This window comes from Terrapene carolina, unplaced genomic scaffold (genome assembly GCF_002925995.2).
Source record: "Terrapene carolina triunguis isolate 2854851 unplaced genomic scaffold, T_m_triunguis-2.0 Scaffold234, whole genome shotgun sequence".
NCBI classification, from domain to species: Eukaryota; Metazoa; Chordata; order Testudines; family Emydidae; genus Terrapene; species Terrapene triunguis.
This window is the reverse complement of record NW_020664585.1, coordinates 16,155,509-16,175,715: the sequence shown is the minus strand read 5'-3', so window position 1 is coordinate 16,175,715 and position 20,207 is coordinate 16,155,509. Positions and strand designations below refer to the sequence as shown.

Here is a 20,207-nt window from a genome sequence, read left to right as displayed (position 1 = left end):
ACCCCTAATCTTCTATGATTCTATGAAAAGGAATCCAAAATCTAAAAGTTAAAATGCACTCTCGATCTGTGGAACCCAAAAGCATGTTCTAAATAGCACATCAAATTAAGTAATACCAGTGTGAGTTAGTCATGCCAGTCACAGAAACACAGCCGAAGCAGTCTTTGAAGAGGTATCCCATGGTAGGAAGTGGGACCCTGGAAAGCTCCTCGAATGCATTTGGCTGGTGGAGGAGCAGATCATTGGGTTCTCTGGTCTTTAAGACACTGCATTCAGCATAATAGTCAACCTAGCACTGCTGCTCCCTTGAAGGAAAGTCCAGTTGGGGGAAGTGGCTGGCCTGGCACTTCCCAGAAGAACATTCCCTGCTGTGAGGGTGAAAGGAAGCCTTGCCCCAGGTATGAGGGCTCAGCCTAAGGCAAAGAACAAAGGGTTGTAGTTTGGAAAAAACACTACAACATGTTAACTACCACAAGCTCACTGGCAATCAATTAACTCCAAGTAAAAAGCCTAGTGTAGACATACTCCGAAGCTCCTGTCTGATGGAGTAAGGCATCAGAACCTCCAGTTGGAGACCTACGGGGGGGGGGGGAAATGGGCCAGAACTGAACTAAAGACCGATGGTTTGCCTGGAAATCTGGAGGGAAATTGATTGGAACATGGGAGGAAAGTAGGTATGTAATGCATGAGGTGGTAAGTGGAACACGATCTGTACCAGTGCATGGTAGGAGTAAAGTCGCAGATGAGGGAAGGGTTAAATTGGGCTAGAGCCCATTTTGCAAAGCATTTGGGGGGAGTTGCAAGGAAAGATAATGAGCTGCTGGCTCACAGACAGAGGTGTAGGGAGTGGGATGTACAGCGTGTATATATAGACATAAAACAGGAACCATGTCAATTTTTAATACCACTTTTATTAAAGTAATGCATTAAACATTACATAAAATAGATTTAACATTTATGTGTCTGAAGACAGTCCTAATTCTAGTGTATGAAATACTGTTCTTTTAAAAGGGGTGCAAAAAGGTGAGTGCACACTTGAAGCAGGGCTAGAGTCACTATTTTAAGCCACTGGGGTGACAGCAACTCCTTAGGAATCTTGCGAGTGGTAGTTTTCTGGGGGGGGGGGGGGGGGGGAGAAATGTACTAAATTAGCATATCCATACACTGTCATATCCTCTCCCCATCCAACACCACCCTCACTTGGGGAGTTGCATTGGCCATCTGGGAGCTCCCGAACTCAGGGGAAGGGTAACTATTCCTTGCACTGCTGTAATCATTCCCTCCAGCCTGATTTTCTGCTGCTAGGAGTCCTGGGCCAGGATGTGTGAAAGCAGGTCTGGGTGAATCTATGTCAGCTTTTCATTATTATTTTATTACTGTAGTACTCAGCGTACGCGCAATGTGCCCAGCCATTTGAGGGGGTCATCAGCAGCCAGGTGGAGAACCGGCAGCCTGCCGTCAAAACAAGTTGGCACTCATCAAGGATATGTGACATAGTCGGAATTGACTGCAGCTGCATCGTGGGTCATTAGAAAATCCCCATTTAAAGAGACTGACCAAACAGTTGCCCTGTCCTGTTCGAAACCGGTTCAGAGATGACCACAGGTGCCTTGGCAGATCAAACCCCGGTGGACAGATGGTTGGGCCAGTGACAAGAAAGCGATTAACGGTCATCGCTGACCACTTGTTGCGCCAAACAGATTCCACTGTCACAAATGACCATAAAAGGCATCTCAAAGACAGGTGAGCTGGCGGGTGGTACTACCGTAGTGCCCATTGCTGTAGTATCTAAGCTCTTCACAGTCTTTAATGTATTTATCCTCACCGTATGAGATAAGGAAGTCCCATTATTTCCAACTGAGGCACAGAGAGACAGACTGACTTATCACAAGTCACACAGGAGGCCTGCGGTAGAGCAGGGAATCGAACCTGGGTCTCCGGAGTCCCAAGCTAGTACCTAAACCTCTGGGACGAAGGACAATCTTATGGTACAAGACTGGGAGCGAGTCAGGAGATCTGGAGTCTGCCACACACTTCCTGTGTGACTGTGCCTCCACCTCCTCATCTATGCAATGGGGACAGTATTTCTGTACCTCACAGGGATAACCATGAAACAAATTTCTTTGAGAGATGCTCAGATACTGCAATGACAGGAGCTATAAAAACACCCAACTAGAATAATGCCAATCAACTTCCAGAGCAAAGCACTAGCAAATGAACTGCAACTCTGTCTCCATTTTTGCATTTGCTACCAAGCCAACTATAAGCCGAAGACCAGTTGGATTTCTAAGTGGCTGTTAAAATCTAAACCATATTAAAATACAGAATTAAAAAGTATATACTTTCAAAGATAGCGGTGATCCCCTTTAAAACCACATTGCCTTTTCTGACCAAATTACAAGTGGTTTGGCCAACCTGCGTTTTGGACATTTCAACCTCACTTCTTGAATCAAAACTTTAACAGAACTATTCCTTTAGTAAAATGGCTCTTCTGTGTTCTGAAATTCCCCTGGGTTTTAGTACATAGACTGAAGCAGATTTAACAGTGACATAAATGAAAAGACCATCCAGAGGCAGATTAGGATTTTGTGGGTCCGTGGGCCAGAGCAAGTGGGGGTCCCTCCCCACCCCTTCCACCTACAGTTCCCCCACTCCTCTGGCACTCCTGCCGGGGAGGTAGGGGGTGGTAAGGGTCAGAGTGTGGGGGCTTGCCCCGCTCCACGCACCCAGCACTCCTGAGGAGTGGAGCTGGGTTGGGGCACAGAGGTTTCCCCTGCCCGCCTGGTACTCCTGCTGGGGGGGAGTGGGGTCAGAGTGCGGGGGCTTGCCCCACACCACCCGCCTGGAGCTCTGTGGAGGGGCGGGAGGGGGGAGTGAAGGGATCAGAGTGCGGGGGCTTCTCCCGCTCCCTGGCAGGAGCGCTGGGTTGGCAGGCAGAGCGGGATAAGATCCCGCACCCTGACCCTGCTCCCCAGCAGAAGTGCTGTGTGGGCGGAGTGGGTCAGAGCACAGGGGTGCCCATTTTTCCGGGTCCCCCCAATTGGCCAGGGCCCCTGTGCACAGGCCCCGTTGGCCCAATGACTAATCCGCCACTGGACTATGTTCCCAACTCTTAAACCATGTCAATTTTCTACTCAATTTTATAATGCTTGGGATGTACCTGAAATAGGTTTATTCTTTGATATCAACATGTTAATTTAAACATCTTTTTCTGTATAGGATTTTCTTCAGTGCATGGGAAAAACGGTGTGTGAGAGTGTGAGTGAGAGAGAACAGGTACAGTATTTGTTTAAGGTATGTGGGGAAGATGGTGAAATAGCAGGTATACCATGTAAGATAAGATTATACTCTTCATGCTATGAGAACGAACATGTTGCTTATCAGCAGTATGACTATTTTGGACAAACTATATCATCCATGTGGTTACCCTTATCTAACAGCCATTGTATGGAAAGGAGGCCTCTGCTATTTTTACAAACTCCATTACCCTTTAGGTCACATCTACCATTGTATCCCTTTGCAAGGCTTAGGTTAGAGAGTCTCAAAGATATGCATTATAATTAGTTTATTTAAAAAGTTGCTCCATTTCATCAGCATCTAAATTTATTACTTCCTCCCTGTATACTTTTTTGCTAGAAAAAGGTATAAATATACTTAGTCCATATAATTTAAAGATATAACACACTGTTTTTAAATCTTAAAATACTGAACTATAAATCCCTCAAATAAAATGGGAGGAGGCTGAGGTGGTTTTTAAATCCTATATACGAACTTACTAGGAAAGGCCAGGTTTTTTGGACTATCTAAAGATGCATTTAGAACAGCCAAAAGAACACACACACAAAGATCCTCAAATAGTGTAAACGTGTGCAGCTCTGTTGAGTGGAATTGTGCCCCTTTAGCTTGAGATCTGACACTCTGAATGGATATCTTAAGGGATTGCAATTCTGGAATGCCAGTAAACACAAACACACAAACACCAACATGGTGACTTCTGTACAACTTTTTTTGGCTGACCATTTATGTCCAATCTAAGGGGGAAAACAGCTGGACAATCTCATTTTAACGAATGCTGTTTAATAGTTTTAAAAATAGAAACATCTTTGACCCTTCACTGGACCAAACCCTAGTAAAGATGTCAGCGTAACTGCTGAGGTCCAGAACTGTAGTACAATGCTATTCTAAGAGCTCTGCAAAGCTTGCCAGGGAGCTCCAAACACACAATACTTGTCCCATGGAAAATACAAACTAACCTAATACAAGACAAAGTGAGGGGAGTAAACAAGAGCAGAGTGAGTGAAGGAGAGGAAGGCCAGTAGTAACATCTATATTCATAATGAATCTGATAGTCTACCTACATGGTATTGACAGAAACTATACTGAATCACTCATATGTAAGGCCCCGTGTTTGTCACAGAGGTCATGGAAGTCACAGATTCCATGACTTTTCACGACCTCCGCTCCGTGACTTCTGCAGCAGCCCGGTGCAGCTGGCCCGGGAACCACCTGAGCAGCTCGGGCAGCCCCTGGGCCAGTCGCAGTGGCTGCTGCTGGGGCAGTCTTGGGTCCCCCCACCCCCGAGCAGCAGGAGTTTGGGGGGGGGGCGCGCTCAGGGCTGGGGGTTGGGGTGCAGGGCAGTGCTTACCTGGGGGGAGGGGGGACTCCCCAGAAGGGCGACAGGAACTCCTGTCCCTCAGCTCCTAGCGCCACGTGCTGCCACTGCCCCCACAGCTCCCACTAGCCATGGTTCCCAACCATTGGGAGCTGCAGAAACAGGACTTCGGGTGGAGCAGGCAGCACATGGAGCTAAGGTCACTGCTTCCCAGGAGCTGGGTAGGGCCTGCCCCAGCCACCCCCGAGCCACGCCCCCTCTCCATCACTCACAGTGCCTCTGGGCCATGCCCCCCACCCAGCATCTACAGCGCCCCCAGGGCCAACCCCCCAAACCACCCCCCTAAGTTTTAGTTAGGGATATATAAGTAAAAGTCACGGACAGGTCATGGGCTGTGAATTTTTGTTTACTGCTCATGACCCGTCCATGACTTTTACTAAAAATACCCGTGACTTAAAACATAGCCTTACTCATGTGCAATTGTGGTGATATTTAAAACAAAATCTGTGGAAACTGGAAAACTATTTTCTGAGGAACAAAGCAATAGGCAGACTCACACTGTTACTAAGGATTGTAAATAGTTTGAGACACACACAGAAGCATGATTATCGTACTGCTCTATTCTACATGCCACGCATTTTTAAAAAATTCCTGTGTGAGGCTGAAGTTTTACCATTTCTCCCCAATGGACCTCTTATGAAAAAGGAGAGCAAACCTTACCTTTGAAATAACCCTTCTAATGCCCCTAAATCATACTCAGCACAGTCCAGAAATTCCTACCTTAGTCTCAGTTCTCCTTGTGGTTCCATCTTCTGAAGTCACAATAGACACATGGGAAGTAGGGGTACCCGGGTCTTCCTCAACAGTAACCGTCTCCTCTACCATCTCCTGAGGCTCTTGCATCATTGTTATTGATGTCTGGTTGCTGGGGCTTTGCTCCTAAGAAATAAAAATGGAACATGTTTGTCATTTATACTGTCATTACCTAGAAGGGTGGGTTTGTTTGTTTTTAAACAATGTACAAGATGTCAGATGCCTGGAAATATAGATTCAGAAGGGAGGGCTTTACTGACCCAAGAATAACTAGCTGAGAGTAGGCTGGCCTGAATAACCTTAGTAAGTGGAGATCATTTGAAGTGGACATCAAAGACTCAGCATTTATTGCCCATTTACAGGAGACTATTTCTTCATATTTACACTTGATTTGCACTTTCCCTGCTATGCTCAATCTAGGATGAGTGGAGTATCTGTGCATAAAAAACACCAAAAAAAAAACCCCCACCATGCTCCACAGTAAACAGGACCATTTCTTTCAGAGCATTTAATCTTATTTAGTATTAAAAACCTATTTCCAACTGATAAAATACACTCTTCAGACCTCAGTAGCAGTGTATAACAAGGCTATAAATAATTTATCAAGGCCTTCTAGTTACTCAGTATGCCAACACATATCTTACTTGGTCAAAAGTGATGATAATTAAGGAAATATGGTTAGCCAAAGAATCGCACAACTGAACTGGTGGTAGCAGTAGTGGGAATTTTTCCCTGCTGAATATTCTACAGTATAGATAAGGCCTAACTGGTTACAATCTCAGTTAAAAGTTGTAGTATATACACAACATAGCCAACTAGGGTTGTCAGGCATCTGGTTTTTGACCGGAACACCCAGTCGAAAAGGGACCCTAGCCGTTCCGGTCAGCACCACTGATAAGGCCATTCAAAGCCTGGTCAGCGGTGCAGCAGGACTAAGGCAGACTCCCTGTCTGCCCTGGCTCTGCGCAGCTCTCAGAAGCGGCTGGCATTTCTCTACAGCTCTTAGGCGTAGGCGCAGCCGCGGGGGCTCCGTGTGCTGCCCCCACCCCGAGCGCTAGCTCCCATTGGCTGGGAACAATAGCCAACGGGGAGCAGCGGGGGCGGCAGCAGCCTGCGGACCCACAGGGACATACTGGCGGCTTCCAGGAGCCTCTGAGGTAAGTGGGACCCAGAGCCCACACCCTGCACCCTCTCCCACATCCCAACCCCTTACCCCAGCCTTGAGCCCCCTCCTGCACCCATACTCCCTCCCACAGCCCGCACCCCTTCCCAACACCCCAACCCCTTGCCCCAGCCCAGAGCCCCCCTCCCACATTCCAAACCCCTCATTTCTGACCCTACCCCAGAGCCTGGACCCCAACCCCCTCCTGCACTCCAAACCCCTCATTCCCAGCCCCACCCCAGAGCCCACACCCCCAGCCAGAGCCCTCATCCCCTTCAGCACTCCAATCCCTTGCCCCAGCCCAGTGAAAATGAGTGAGCGAGCGAGAGCGAGCAACAGAGGGAGGGGAGATGGAGTGAGCAGGGGTGGGGCCTCAGAGAAGGGGCAGGGCAAGGGTGTTCAGTTTTCTGCGAATCAAAGTTGGCAACTTTATATAGTCCACTGTTGAACAGAACGAAAATTCTCTACAAAGGATGGTTCTCTTGAGGAAAGCTACCTGAAGATGATTCTTCTGCCTCCCAAGCAGACATTTCTGTATTTTCCCTTGTGCAATTTGTGTGCCTCACATAGCAACAGAAATCAGAAGAGATATGCCTGATGGATGAATGAATTTCAGAAGTGTCACAATACATGGACAATGAAACACTGGTTTACAGCTTGAGAAATAAGACTTTTCCAAAACACTTGCAATCCTTGGCAAGGTACAATGGTATAACAGTTCCTTTCATTGTACTCTCTAAAGCCAGTGGGCTGTGCACAGGCGTAAGGGTACAGAGCCTAAAGCAGAATCAGGGCCTATGCTTACAAAGATAAGTCCTACTAGATGTAAGAGGAATCTGTGATATTCCTTCTACACTTATTTCAATAATGAAATGTTTAAAAAATAGCAGTGAAGTATTAGGTCCTATGTAGAATCAATTGCAATGCTAACCGCTCCTGTTAAGAAATGATTGTGGGTAAGTCAAGATCTCTTTTCACTTCATATGGAAATAAAATGATGGGGATGAAACTGTTCCCATGCAGGTGTTGAGTTTTATTATGTTAAGACTTAAATATCTTGCACCTGTGAGCAGTGTAATCACTAGGAAAGTGCCACGTATTGTTTTGTAGCATTTTATTTAGGAAATTACATTTCATCCCCATGGTATGCTGGCTAGCATCCTAGGTGATGACATGCCTTCTGTTGAGTCCTGAAGGAGAGACTACTTTCAAATGGACTTTGTGCAGATGAACAGAAGCAAAGCTTTTGAATTCTCTTGTTAGACTCCACAAGGGAAAAAAATATTTCATTTAATCTTCACATGATCTGTAACCTTCTTTGAAACAAGCTGGTTACGGTGCCCTTGTTCAGTTTACTTTATTTACAGCTATATTCTGACATTCCGGATAATACCTGATATTGCAATTCGGGCTTATATTTTAACTAGTGAATAGTTTTCATGTCCAGGTAGACATTAATATTAACCCTGTCACAGACTTCAGTACAGGCGTTGAGCTGGAGGTGGATATCTTGACCAAACAGGAAAGGGGGCAAATCATAAAAGGAATATGCATCCTGGACCAAATTTACTGGTGGCGTAAGCAGGCCCAACTCCATTTCCCATTGAAATCACAGCATAATTAATACTGCAAAATTTGTCAGCCTGAATATGCTTAAATCCCACAGGAAATCACTCATTTCAGCAGTTTGCAAGCTTTCATTTCTCTAATCACTAATGCCAATGACTTGTGATACATGCTGAATCTTGCAAGCATTCTGCAGTTTAAGAGTCATTTTCTGTTTTATCACCACAGGCTAAAAGGGGAAACTAAGTCCTGTGGAAAATCTATTCAGTCTTGCATATTTTCCAGGAAAAAACCAACAAAACAAAACACCATATGCTTTAATTCCAGCCCCTTATAGTGAAGCCATTTTCTCCAACCGACAGAAAAGTTTCACCTTAAGTGGAGGTTCTCTATAATCAGAAGGCTGTTTATACATTGTAATGCACTGAAAATTCAGGACCATCCATTATTCTTCACTGTAAAACAGAATTACACAATATCCAAGTCCATTCGACATAATCCATTGTATTCCCTTCCCTGTAACCTTCCCTGCCAACTTTCAGATGGTATCAAATCCCCATACCTTTTAAAGTTGAGGATTTTGTTCTCTCTCTCACTCACTCACACTCACTCTTCTGGCTGTATTTTGAGGCCACTGGATTACCTAGTTTCTCTCCTCCTTCCCTAAATTTTTGTGAGGCAAACCATGTTTTGTGATAACAAACTTAGGAAAATTGAAGGAGGTAAAAAGTGGTTTGTCCTTTTGGTGATATTTTTACTTCAAAATAATAATAATAAAAAAAATCTCCCTTTGTATCCGGGCTGCCTGTGGGCAAAGAAAATCTTTAAAGCCTGGCACTTAAACATGAGCAAACTGCAGACTAGAGCACACTGACTTTAAATGAACACTAGTGCTTGTTTTTATCCTGTGGCTTCTTCTAAAATGATGATCCTGAGAGATTTGATATGGATTTGCATTCCTAATGTAGCCTGCTATCAGCTGGAAAAGAGTGTCCTGAGCATCGAAAGATTAAAAGCCTGCCTAGTTCAAGGTAGATTTCCCAGTGCAGACAGCTATCCAGGTTGCATTTGCATAGATCTACCTTCTTACTGCATGAACTATCCAGGGACATGCGAGTGAAGAGGGTGGAATGTCATCCAACCTCCTTGTTCCCCGAGTTGACTTCCAGGAGGCTGCTCTTTGAGCTCCAAAAACTTTTTAGTGTTCCTGACTTTCAAGTTTTTGGTAAAGTAACAACAATGCGAAAAAAAATAAATGTTTAGTTTCAAATATCATGGGTTTTGTGTCTCAATCACAGAAATCAGGACTCAATTCTACTTTCAAATTCTTTAAAAAGCATCAGAAATGAATCTCTCTGCATAGCTCCAAAAATATCCCACACACTTCCTTTGCTCAACAGGTTTCTGCACGAAGCCAATGTTTCAAACATTTAACCAGTTCAGCTCAATTATTTAAGGACTTAGTACAAACTTGACTTGACGGACATTTTGATATTTGCTAGTCTGTGCAGACTTGTAATGGTTCAAATATGGTTCCCTCAATGGCTAGTCTTAGTGGCAGTTTCCTATCCTTATCATGCAGCAAGAGATTCCAGTTTGGACCCACATCCCATTCCTTTGCTCACTTTGCTAGGGTACTAACCAGGCAAACGTGAGCAGCATGCTTGGTGTCACTCAGTGTAGGGCTTCTCATTCTGGGGATCATGAATAGTTGTCCGGGGGCTGTGACAACCTTACCCTTTCCATATTATTAAATGGGGGATGGATCCCAATATGAGAAAGTTGAGATTGAACCATTGCTTTACAGCGATTAAGCAACAGCACAGACGGTCTCTGAAGAGGGCTCCTATCCAATCCTCGTCAGTCGGAAAGATGTTCAGAATTCTGACAGCTCCAGCAGGACAGAGATGTTACTCTCTGCCTTGCCTTCCAGAGACCACAACATCTCATTTAACCTTTCAAGTGTGATGGTCAGACTACAGAAATGTAAGAGCGTTTACATAAAATCATAGCAAGAGTGCTCTTGTGATAAATGAGCATATTTGCAAGGTGTCACCAAGAGAAGTCACTGAGTGTAATGTATGAGGCATTATAAAAGGCATCATATCTTTGGTTCTGTCACAAGAAAATCAGAAGTCAACACTACTTTATTAAAAAAGTAGGTCCCAATCCAGTTAGTGAGAAAGCGTATCAATACTGAAGGCTTTTCTCCTTGCTTTTTGTCAGTGGATGAATCACATCCCTGTTTAGCTGTGCTTAAATTTCCAGCAGCCTCTAAAAAACAAGCTATTGTTAAAAAACAATCAATTTATCCCCAGCCTGTAAAAGTTTAGTGCAGTTGAAATATCTTTAGACATTTCAGGCAAGAACCGTAAAATAGTAATTCTTGTTTTGTTAAAAGCAGAATGATTTGCCATACAGAAATATCTCCAAGGGCCTACTTTGCATTAGAATATTGCAGTCCCTAGAACCATCATCATTTTGATTCCTAGAGTTATCTTTCCATCAAAGTGACTATTTTATATCTTGCATGGTGTCAAGTATCAGGGGGTAGCCGTGTTAGTCTGTATCTACAAAAACAACAAGGTGCCACCAGACTCCTTGTTATTTTATATCTGTTTAATAAAAGAATAAGCTCCCCCAGAAGGATATCACATCCTGCATTGAGACAGAAAAGTTTTATTTTATTCTCTGCTTATGAAACCGTTTAAATTACAGATGACCTCTTCCCACCAAAACAGTCACTCTTCAAAAACATTCGAAGCATGTCCATCTAATAACCCTCCTTCTGTTTAGTGGATTGCAGTGGAGGCTATATTCCGGTTACTGCTTACTACAGGTTACTATTAGCTAGCAGGTCTGTAGGTTTTAGCAAGACAGCAAAGTTGTTTATACCAGTGGGACACTTGTCCAAAAAAGCCTAGTGTAGAGAAAGCCAAAATGTGTTGATTACTAGAAATATACTAGAAATCTGGGCATACTTAAATCAGATGATATTTCTAATTGAATAAAAATGAGAATAATTCCTGTCTCCTACCCTTTGTCTGACTTTTCTAATGAAACTCTAATCTTTGCAATGGCTTTATATAATAGGACTACTTACATGTGTAAAGTTAAGCGCACAAGTCAGTCTTTGCAGGATCAGACGTTCAGGATCAGGCTACTCTTGAACAGATACTTCAGATTAAGGTAGGGAGTGAATTTAAAGAATAACTCCATATGTAGACAAGCCCTTACACTGTAAGCTCTTTGGAGCAGGGACCATTAGATCTGTACAGTTTCTAGCACAATAGGAATCTACACTTGGTTGGGGCCTGCAGGTCATACTGAATTACTGCTAATAATAAACGGAAACTTTATCTTTTAAGTGCTCATGTTCAGCGCGTTCTGCAGTTAATGCTACTGTCACTTGATGTGGAGCCCAATCCAAGTTGGGTCTTAGTTAAGGCACTTCTCTATTGTGTGATACAGGAGGTCAGGCGATGATCTAGTGGTCACTTCTGCCCTTCAACTCTATGACATGGGCACTCACAAAAGCCACATCCTCAAGTTAGTCAAGTCTTCACAAAAGAAAAATGTTTCCCCTAATCAAAAAACAAGCGCATTTAGCACGTGATACCATAATGAGCCAAGCTGTACACCACAATGCACTAGCTGTTCTCGGAGCAGTATCACACTCTCCTTGCCCTTCAGATACAAACATGATAAACAGACGAATAAAGAATGATGCCAAAGGCCTTTAAAAGCCAGTGTTAAAAACTGGACTTTTCAACCACTGGAAAGTCATTTTGGAAAGTATTTTCAGCCACAAACAAAGAAGAATTTTGTAATGGAACAGTGCAATTCATGATCTGAGCTCTCCACAAGACACCACACCTTTCAGGGAAAGAAAAAAAAAATCAAACAGAACAAGAAAAGAAGTAGTAATATTCATCCCTGAAGTGCAGCAAAATACACTAGGGCTCTGTTCAGCCACGGTAACTGCCCATCAACAGGGAAATCTACAATCTCTGCCCAGCAGTCTACAAAGAGGGCTTTTATGCTATTTTAACAATCTGAAGTGTCTCAGTTAATGGAAGACTGGTCAATTGGCCCTCAACTATTTCTAATTGACTGGAATGATGGATGAAGCTAAAGGGGAAGCTGACCCACTGATCTTTTCCACAAAGCTGGAAAACCGCAGGAGACTGTAAACAGTGTTTTAAGAATGGAAGGGGGGGGGGAGGGAAGAGGGATTCCAGAGGCACTGCCTCCTTCTTAACCTGCTGGATGACCCAGGTAAATTATAGGCCTGCTGCAAAGTTGTTTCTGGAGGAGAGAACAAAAAACCTGAACCCAAGGCAGTAACAAAAATGCCCTATTCATTGCGCTCCACCTCAGTATTTTCCTCTCCCGTTCTCCCCCCATTTTTCCATTAGCTGAAGGCTAATGTACTGCACAGCTCTACCACGCAAGTTGGCCCTCTGGATCAGAAAGGGCAATTTGTCACTTTCACAAGAAAGATGTCTCGGTTCTTTATCGTCTTGTCTTGCCACAGCAAGGATTTTTTCAGATCATTTTGGTGCTAACTGAATATGCTGAGGCTTTAAATCCCAGCCATCTTCAAAGCAGGTAATGTTAATCACCCCACTGCATTAAAAGTAATGCTCAATAACTATGATGAATGATGGGTGCCTGCCCGGTGACCTTCAGAACACTGTAATTACCGATAGCCTTTAAATAGGGAAAGAGCCGCATTGAACATGTAACTGGAGCAAATGACCTAAACCATCCCAAATCTGTTTTGATGAGCATTCAGTTTAGACTTTGAATGTTGCATTGGGAACAAAATGAAACATCTATAAAGTAGGTATGATTGTGGTTCAAATCCCACTAAGGCTCAAAGAGAAACTGAAGCTGGTGTATTTACATAGGAAGATCAGACCCTGAATCAAAAGAAAAGAAACTAACAGAGGAGCCTTTCCCTTTGCGACTCTGATGCAGAGTCAACTTACTCTGCCAAAAGAACATGAATCTTCTGACCTCTACAGGAAGTAGTATTGGGAGAGGCACTAAACACATTCTGAGTAGTGCAAAGAAAAAGGTGTCTCTTTCTGTACGTCTACACAACACACAAATCAACCTGCAGCAGCAAGTTTCAGAGCCTGGGTCAACTGACTTGGGCTCATGTTGGGGGGCTCAAAATAGCAGTGTAGACACATTCAGGGATCGGCTGGAGCCCAAGCTCAGACTCTCCCCGCTCACCAGGTTTTCAAGCCTGGGCTCCAGACCGAGACAACACTTCTATTTTTAGCTCCAAGTCAGTTGACTCAGGCTGTGAGACTTGCTGCAGCAGGGGCTGGGTTTATTTTTTTGCTATGTAGGCATACCCATAGACAAAACCTTTACAAGAATAAGTAATTACTGTTCAAAACAAAACTTGGCACTCTATAGCGCCTTCCACCCATGGAGCTCAAAGGGATTTTCAGACAATGAATTTAGTTCAACGTTCCTGAAAGGGAAGAAATGAGGCAGACGTTATCCTTACTGTACTGATGGGGAAACAAAGGCACATCACGCTTTAGTAACTTGCCCAAGGTCAGAAGTCTGTGACAGACCCCAGAATTGAACCTAGGTGTCCTGACTCACACTCCAGTGCCTTAGTCACAAGACCATCCTTTCTCTTTAATGGTCCATCAGCTCAGCTTCAGGAACTAAACTCAAAGCGTTTTTTCCAAACACGATTTCTTTTAAAAAAAAAAAAAGGACATAAGGCAGATTCCACTCTGGGTAAATCCTACTTCTCTTGAAATGCCGCTTATATTGCTATAGCTTAGTATTTAATCAGGAGAATCTGTCCACTATGAGATCATATTAAATGAATGGGAAAAACACTATCTTACTGTGATTGCATAGCCATAGATAATGCTCTCTTTTTCCTTTGCACTACTGTAGACCTGTAATTTGCTAGCCAAGTGCTATGAGCAAGCCACATGCTAAATGAATACTACAGAGAGATTTACTAAAAAATCAGTAGCTAAACACAACATATGATAGCAAATCTAATATTTGACTAAACAAACAGCAGTTGTGTACTGAGCTCAACACGACAGACTCGTACTTGCTCTCTTCCTGGGGTCTTCAGATGAACTAGCAGAAGCTAAACTGAGGGAGAGTTTTCCTGGGATAAGGTTATATCACCGATTACAATCTTCCAACAGAATTTTCTTCTTCTCTACCTGCTGCTTATTTGATGTTGGCATACAGGCTTGTGGGAAGGATGAGTCCTTTGCACATTCCTTTTCTTGTCAGACATTTAAGAAACATTTCTCCTTCTCCCCCCATTCCCTCCCCAGGTTTTGATCAGGAATTAAGATGACACACACATTAGTATAGAAAACAAGTCCACAAACTTACATACACAGGGGAGCACCTGAGGTCTATTACTCAGCTTGACAGATTTTCCTCTTTATGAAGTAGCCACTCAGAGGGTACAATAACTAACATGCGTGCACACACACAAAACACCAGCACATTGAGTCATACAGAGCCAAACAGTTACGTTTGGATGTACTTCAGTTTCAGGGTTTTATATACACACCTAGAGCACACCAGATAGATTGTATGGTGAAGTAACTATGCCAACTGCACTGGTATAAAGGACCTGAGCAAAATGCTTAATTTATTTCAAGGCAGAGTTAATTTCGAGGATGTAGAAGTGGGTTATTTACCAAGACTTGACTGCAGTCTCTCTACATGTCCCGGTGGCTATATCAAAATCGGAATTAAATTCAACGCAATCTCCCCCCACCCGCACTCCTGCCCATGGATGATGTTTGAACTACATAATTAACTAGATCAAGCAAAAACCCCAAACCCTTCCAAACGGAACAGTAAAAATAAGTGGATCACTGATGAAAGGCTGTTCTACAGCCTAAATTCGAAGAGTGGCATTTCTTAAATAAATCATTTCTTATTCCGGGGAGTACAAAGTGATTGGTGATAAATCTCATCATCACCCATCCCATAAGGAAGGAACTGGCCAACATTTCCCACTATTAAGCACCAAAGCAGGTTTGCTTGGAATTAAGAAGCCAAGTCAGCATCAGTCCAAATAACTCCCCAGAAGATGATCCATGTTAAATCATGTTATGGTTCTTTTAAAAAAAAAAAATCTATTTTCTGAACTGAACATAGCAGGGAATGTGTGATCAGCTTCTTAACACAATATTATGTATCCCCAGGGAGTAAAAATGTGACAGCAGGAAAGTAACTTCATGGGAGATCTTTGGATGACTACCAGTCCAGCTGAAAGCCAAGAGACACAAGCAAGCTAGCAAAGCCAGGGGCTGCTTCTTTTACTGTAAACCTTCTAAAGGAAAAAAAAAAAAAAAAAAAAAAGATTCCAGCAGAAAGTCCATTTTACCAAGTGAAATAGGAGTTACTGCATTATTGTAACAACCCAACAGACTTCACTGACAATTGTTCATTTTCTTCCTTTGAGGCCAGTTTATCCTGCTTACTTTCATCCACCTTGGAATATATAGTAAAGGGCTGATCTTGCAACCCTTACTTATGCCAGCAGACAGTCTTTAGACACATAGGAGAGACTGCTTGAGAAAATAAAGATGGTTCATATAAGGGGAGGGTTGCAACACTGGACCCCAAACTAGTAACATGGACTGACAACAAAAGAGGAGGTTGAAATGGGGGAACAAAAGAACACTCATTTAGAACCAAATGACAATGTGGAGGGGGGAAAATGGTAACTGAGGCACCAACGGATGCAAAGAGAATAAATTATTTAATTACGTATACACCTATTCTAAGAGCCTGAGTAACAAACAAGAGGAAATGTAATTGCCCATTTATGAACATAAATTCGACATACTACTGAAGCCTGGGGAAGCACACTCCTCCTCCATCCCCCAGCCTAGCCAGGACTAACAGCTGAGCCCAGCACCGAGTAGGAGCCACCAGTCAGGGCATGTCCAGCCCTGGGTGGGGCTGGGGAGGGCCAGGTGCAAGGGGTGAGGCTTGGCGGAGGTGTCTGGATGCAGGGGAGTTCTAGATGAAGGGGGTGAGGCTCAGTGGGGTGGGGGTTCAGGTGGAGAGGGCTCGGTGGCGGCTTCTGGCTGTGGAGGCGTGAGGCTCAGTGGGGGCATGTAGGTACGGGGGAGGAGGGTCTAGATGCATGGGGGTTGGGTAGATGGGGGATGAGTCTGACCCAGCCCTAGACGGGTTTGACCCAGCACCAGCCAGGGCATCCCCAGTCCCACCCTCCCCCAGTGATTTACCTCTCCTCTGGCTGCTCTGGGAGCCCAAAACAACGTGCCCATGTGCTGCTGGGGAAGGGCACATGACCACTCTTGCAGCTTCCCTTTGCTTCACCGTCAGAAAGTCATTTTTCTGCGGGGAAGCAAAGAAATCTGCAGCTGACATGAATTCTGCATGCACGCAGTAGTAGCACAGAATCCCCCCAGAGTAAGTTATGGAGTAAACTGCTTGGCTGCCATTACCATTAATCCATGGCTAATTCCATGGGTATGGCACAGATAATTTACCCAAGTCCATACATCAAGCAGAGTATATATAAATCATCACAGTTCAGGGCAACTGCACCCATTTTCCCCCTCCGTGGTCCACCAAGGGCACCCAGAGGTTTCCAGTTTACAGCCACTAATCTCTTGGCCAGAGACTTGCCTCTCACTCCCTCTTGATGAGAGATTTTAAGGCTGCACAGCTCCCTGGATTACACTGCGGTATCTCTAGCAAGACAGTCAGCCTAAAAAGGTCAGCACCTGTGCTTTGCTTTCTCCCCAAGTGCTATGGACAGCGTATTGCCAGCACTTACAAGCTACCACACAGCTCTTTCTAAGCAAGCACATTTATTCCTCGGATAAAAACACTGAGAACAACCAACATTCCTATACCCAAGCTAACAGCTAACCAGAGGTCACCCATCAGTCCTACGTGGCCCCAGTAGGTCAAAGTCTTTCCAATCCTTCTGCCAGGCTTGGGGCCTCCCTTGGACTGGAGGGCCTGTCCATTTACTGGATTAAAAAGGAGGCCATGAGTCATTTTAAACTCAGGCTATTTATCCTTTCTTTGTCAGTTGACCTCTAGAGAATCGAGTCTGAAGCATACATGCAAGCCTCTCCAGGTGGTGGTTCTTCTCTGGAGGTGTTACAACCTGAATTAATTGGCCTAATCTCGCCCCCACACACATATATGTTTTAGTTCCTGGAGAAATTACGGTCACCCTGCCCCATGCAATTACATACAGTCTCTTGCCCACAATGATACATAAACTTAATATAGGAACATCTCCCAAACATACTGTAAGAAATTGACATATCTAACACATAACTTCTGCTAAAATGTTGCTGAACTATGATTCAACTCCATTGATCTCAAGCCAAGCTTTCATTCTCAATGAGATTCCTAACAACTGGAGACATCTTTAAAAACTGAATGGCGGAGCACCAGTGGGGTGAAATGAGGAGAGAAATTCAAATCTAAATTACTATTTCCTTGCTATAGTGGAAGACAAGCAAATGCAACAAGAGATTACAGACTTCACTAACAAGGCATGAGAACAAAATATTTCTCTCTTATGTTTATTTTTTTAGGAAGTTCCCTTCCTTTATAAAAAGGAGAGTCATTCCATCCATCATGCTGATCAGGAACCCAAACAACAACAGGAGTTGCACAAATATAGCAATCATGCTATTATCTTCTGTCAGTTCCTTGTTATTTTTGGCAGCAGCAACAAAAGGCTTCCCAGTTCTTATTCACAGAAGGGATCTAGACACGTTCTGTTTGACCCACACATCAATGGCATTCAATGAGACAAGGCCAAGTGGCCATGGAGTCATTGGAAAGAACTGGCAGATCAATGCTCCCAACAAAACCTCACACTCTGGTCCTGTTAAATAAGGCGGCTGGCTTTAGGTTTGCCAGAACAGAAGAAAACAAAACAAGCTTGAGCGTCTGCCATGTGTTTTTGTTTTCACTAATTCACTAACCTTCTTACACTGAGCCCATGGCTGGCATCCGTAATAACAGTACTGATTTATACCATCTACTAAAGCCACTGCTTTTTATTTTGTTTTTAATATGGGACAAGTAATCAAAGCAGAACAGCAATACAGTTCTGCAGTCCAGCTTGTTAAATCAGACAGTGGGATAATCATCAACAGATTGGAATAGAGCAGGGAAGAAGAAGAAGGGGGAAAAAAAAAAAAAAAGCTATTATGGGAATACGAGGGAGAGGCCAGAAGAGAATAGGGGTCAGATGAGAAGCATGAAAGAATGTGAGGAGTCAACATGGGGGTGGGGTGGAGGCAGCGCATGAAAGAATGAAGATGTGGAGATCGAATGCAAGAAGAAAGTGGTGGAAAAAGAGAGGGAGATAAAAAAAGAGGAAAAACTAATACATCCTTAAAACTTCAATTTTTTCCTTATTTGTTAATGTTCCTTTTGTTATTTTAATTTATACAACATTGGCCAAACTGCACGATCAATAGCTTTTTTCCCCAAGGTCTCCAGACAATTCAGGTGCTATTCTTTGCTTTACATATGGTTTGCCTATGTTATTTTTGTGTTTCCAATCATTCACTAGGAGTGTATCATGTACTGGTGTTCCCAGAGAAGGAAGAGATTAATCACAAGAACCTTGAACACAAGCCCTGCTTGAACAAACAGGAAAATAACTAAGAATAAATAGGCATCTATCCACAAATCAACATCTGCCTTTTTGTCAGTTAGCACCCAAGAAAAGGCAAACAGCCATTTCAGTAAGAAGTAACCACTGATATGTAAATGCTGAATTCAAGATTTCAAGTAGTTAAGTAGAATGGCAAGCTAGGAAATTAAAAGGTAGTGTAAAACAAAATCGTCTTACTCATTGTAAGAGAGATTTTTTTCTTTTTCTTTTTTTTCTTTTTAAAAAGAGAGACTGAGGTTTGTATGATTTCCAGTCTTTCTGTTTGAAAATGCATTAAAATGGCACAACGCCCTGTTTATACTTTTATTTTAAGTTTGTGTACAGGCACAAAGCATGTATACATGAACCGTGAAACTTATCTATCTTGGCATGCCAAGGAAGTATTACTGAATTGCACTGAAGAGTGTGTGCACGCGCAGATATGAAAATAGAAACAAGGAAAACCATTCTGCTCCTCCATTGGTAGCCAAGGATGTCTCAGAAGGGGTCGTGGGCATCTTCCCACTAGGCTCAGGAAGTCAGTACCTACCCTCGTGCTACCACGATCTCTCCAAACCACATCACATCTTTTCATGACTGCTGGTTTTCCCCTCTCAAAATCCACTCTGTTCTCCTGATCCAGATTCATAAAAACAGTTAACAGGATTCTTCTAGAGTGGGAGGTGACTGAATGCAGCTGTAATGCCCCATACAACTGTGCAAGTAACTCTCTAAGGAAAGGAAGGAAACTGCCCTTTAATCCAGTGATTTTCAACCTTTTTCAGAGTAAGACCTCTGCTGTACCACCCCACTAGGCTTGCAGCACCTCAAGCTCCATAGTAGCGTACATAGCACAAGCACACAAATCTTAACTGGGAAAAGAGTCAGCAATGACCCTCAGCTCAGCACATGGGATCATCATCATCATCATCAACGGAGGGAGAGGCTGGCCTACCATATCAGGGTCCCACACTGTCTCCCAGCATAATTGGGTCTCTGTATGCGCCCCATTCTTCTCCCCCACCTCATGCCAGGGTCCTTTGTGTTTCCTCCATACCATCGCTTCCCCCATTCTGCATCTCTGCTTGTACATTCACCTACTCAATAGCCCACCTTCTGGGTTCCTGTTTCCCTCACCACCACCACCACCCCCCACCCGTGAGGGTACCAGGTTTGCTCCTCCACTCCCAACCACCCACTCCCACTGCCAATTCCAGGTCTCTTCTTCCTCTATCCCTCTGGCCCGTGCAGCTCCCCTCTCACTCCATTTCTGGGTCTCCATTTCTTCCACCACTCTGTTGCTCCCGCTCCCCACAAGCCCTCCCTGTAAGGGTCTTATTTCTCTTACAGACAATATCCCCACAAAG

At 43.8% G+C, this 20,207-nt stretch overlaps 1 protein-coding gene across 2 annotated transcripts in view; it reads right to left on the bottom strand.

The window, feature by feature from the left end:
* The window catches only part of ARVCF (ARVCF delta catenin family member), a 240,666-nt gene that overhangs the window by 136,337 nt on the left and 84,122 nt on the right, over positions 1–20,207 (bottom strand). For both annotated transcript variants that reach the window (XM_026656880.1, XM_026656881.1), the window contains exon 2: positions 5,393–5,551. In XM_026656880.1, coding sequence (XP_026512665.1) covers positions 5,393–5,551 — 159 coding nt within the window. The remainder of the gene's footprint in view (positions 1–5,392; positions 5,552–20,207) is intronic.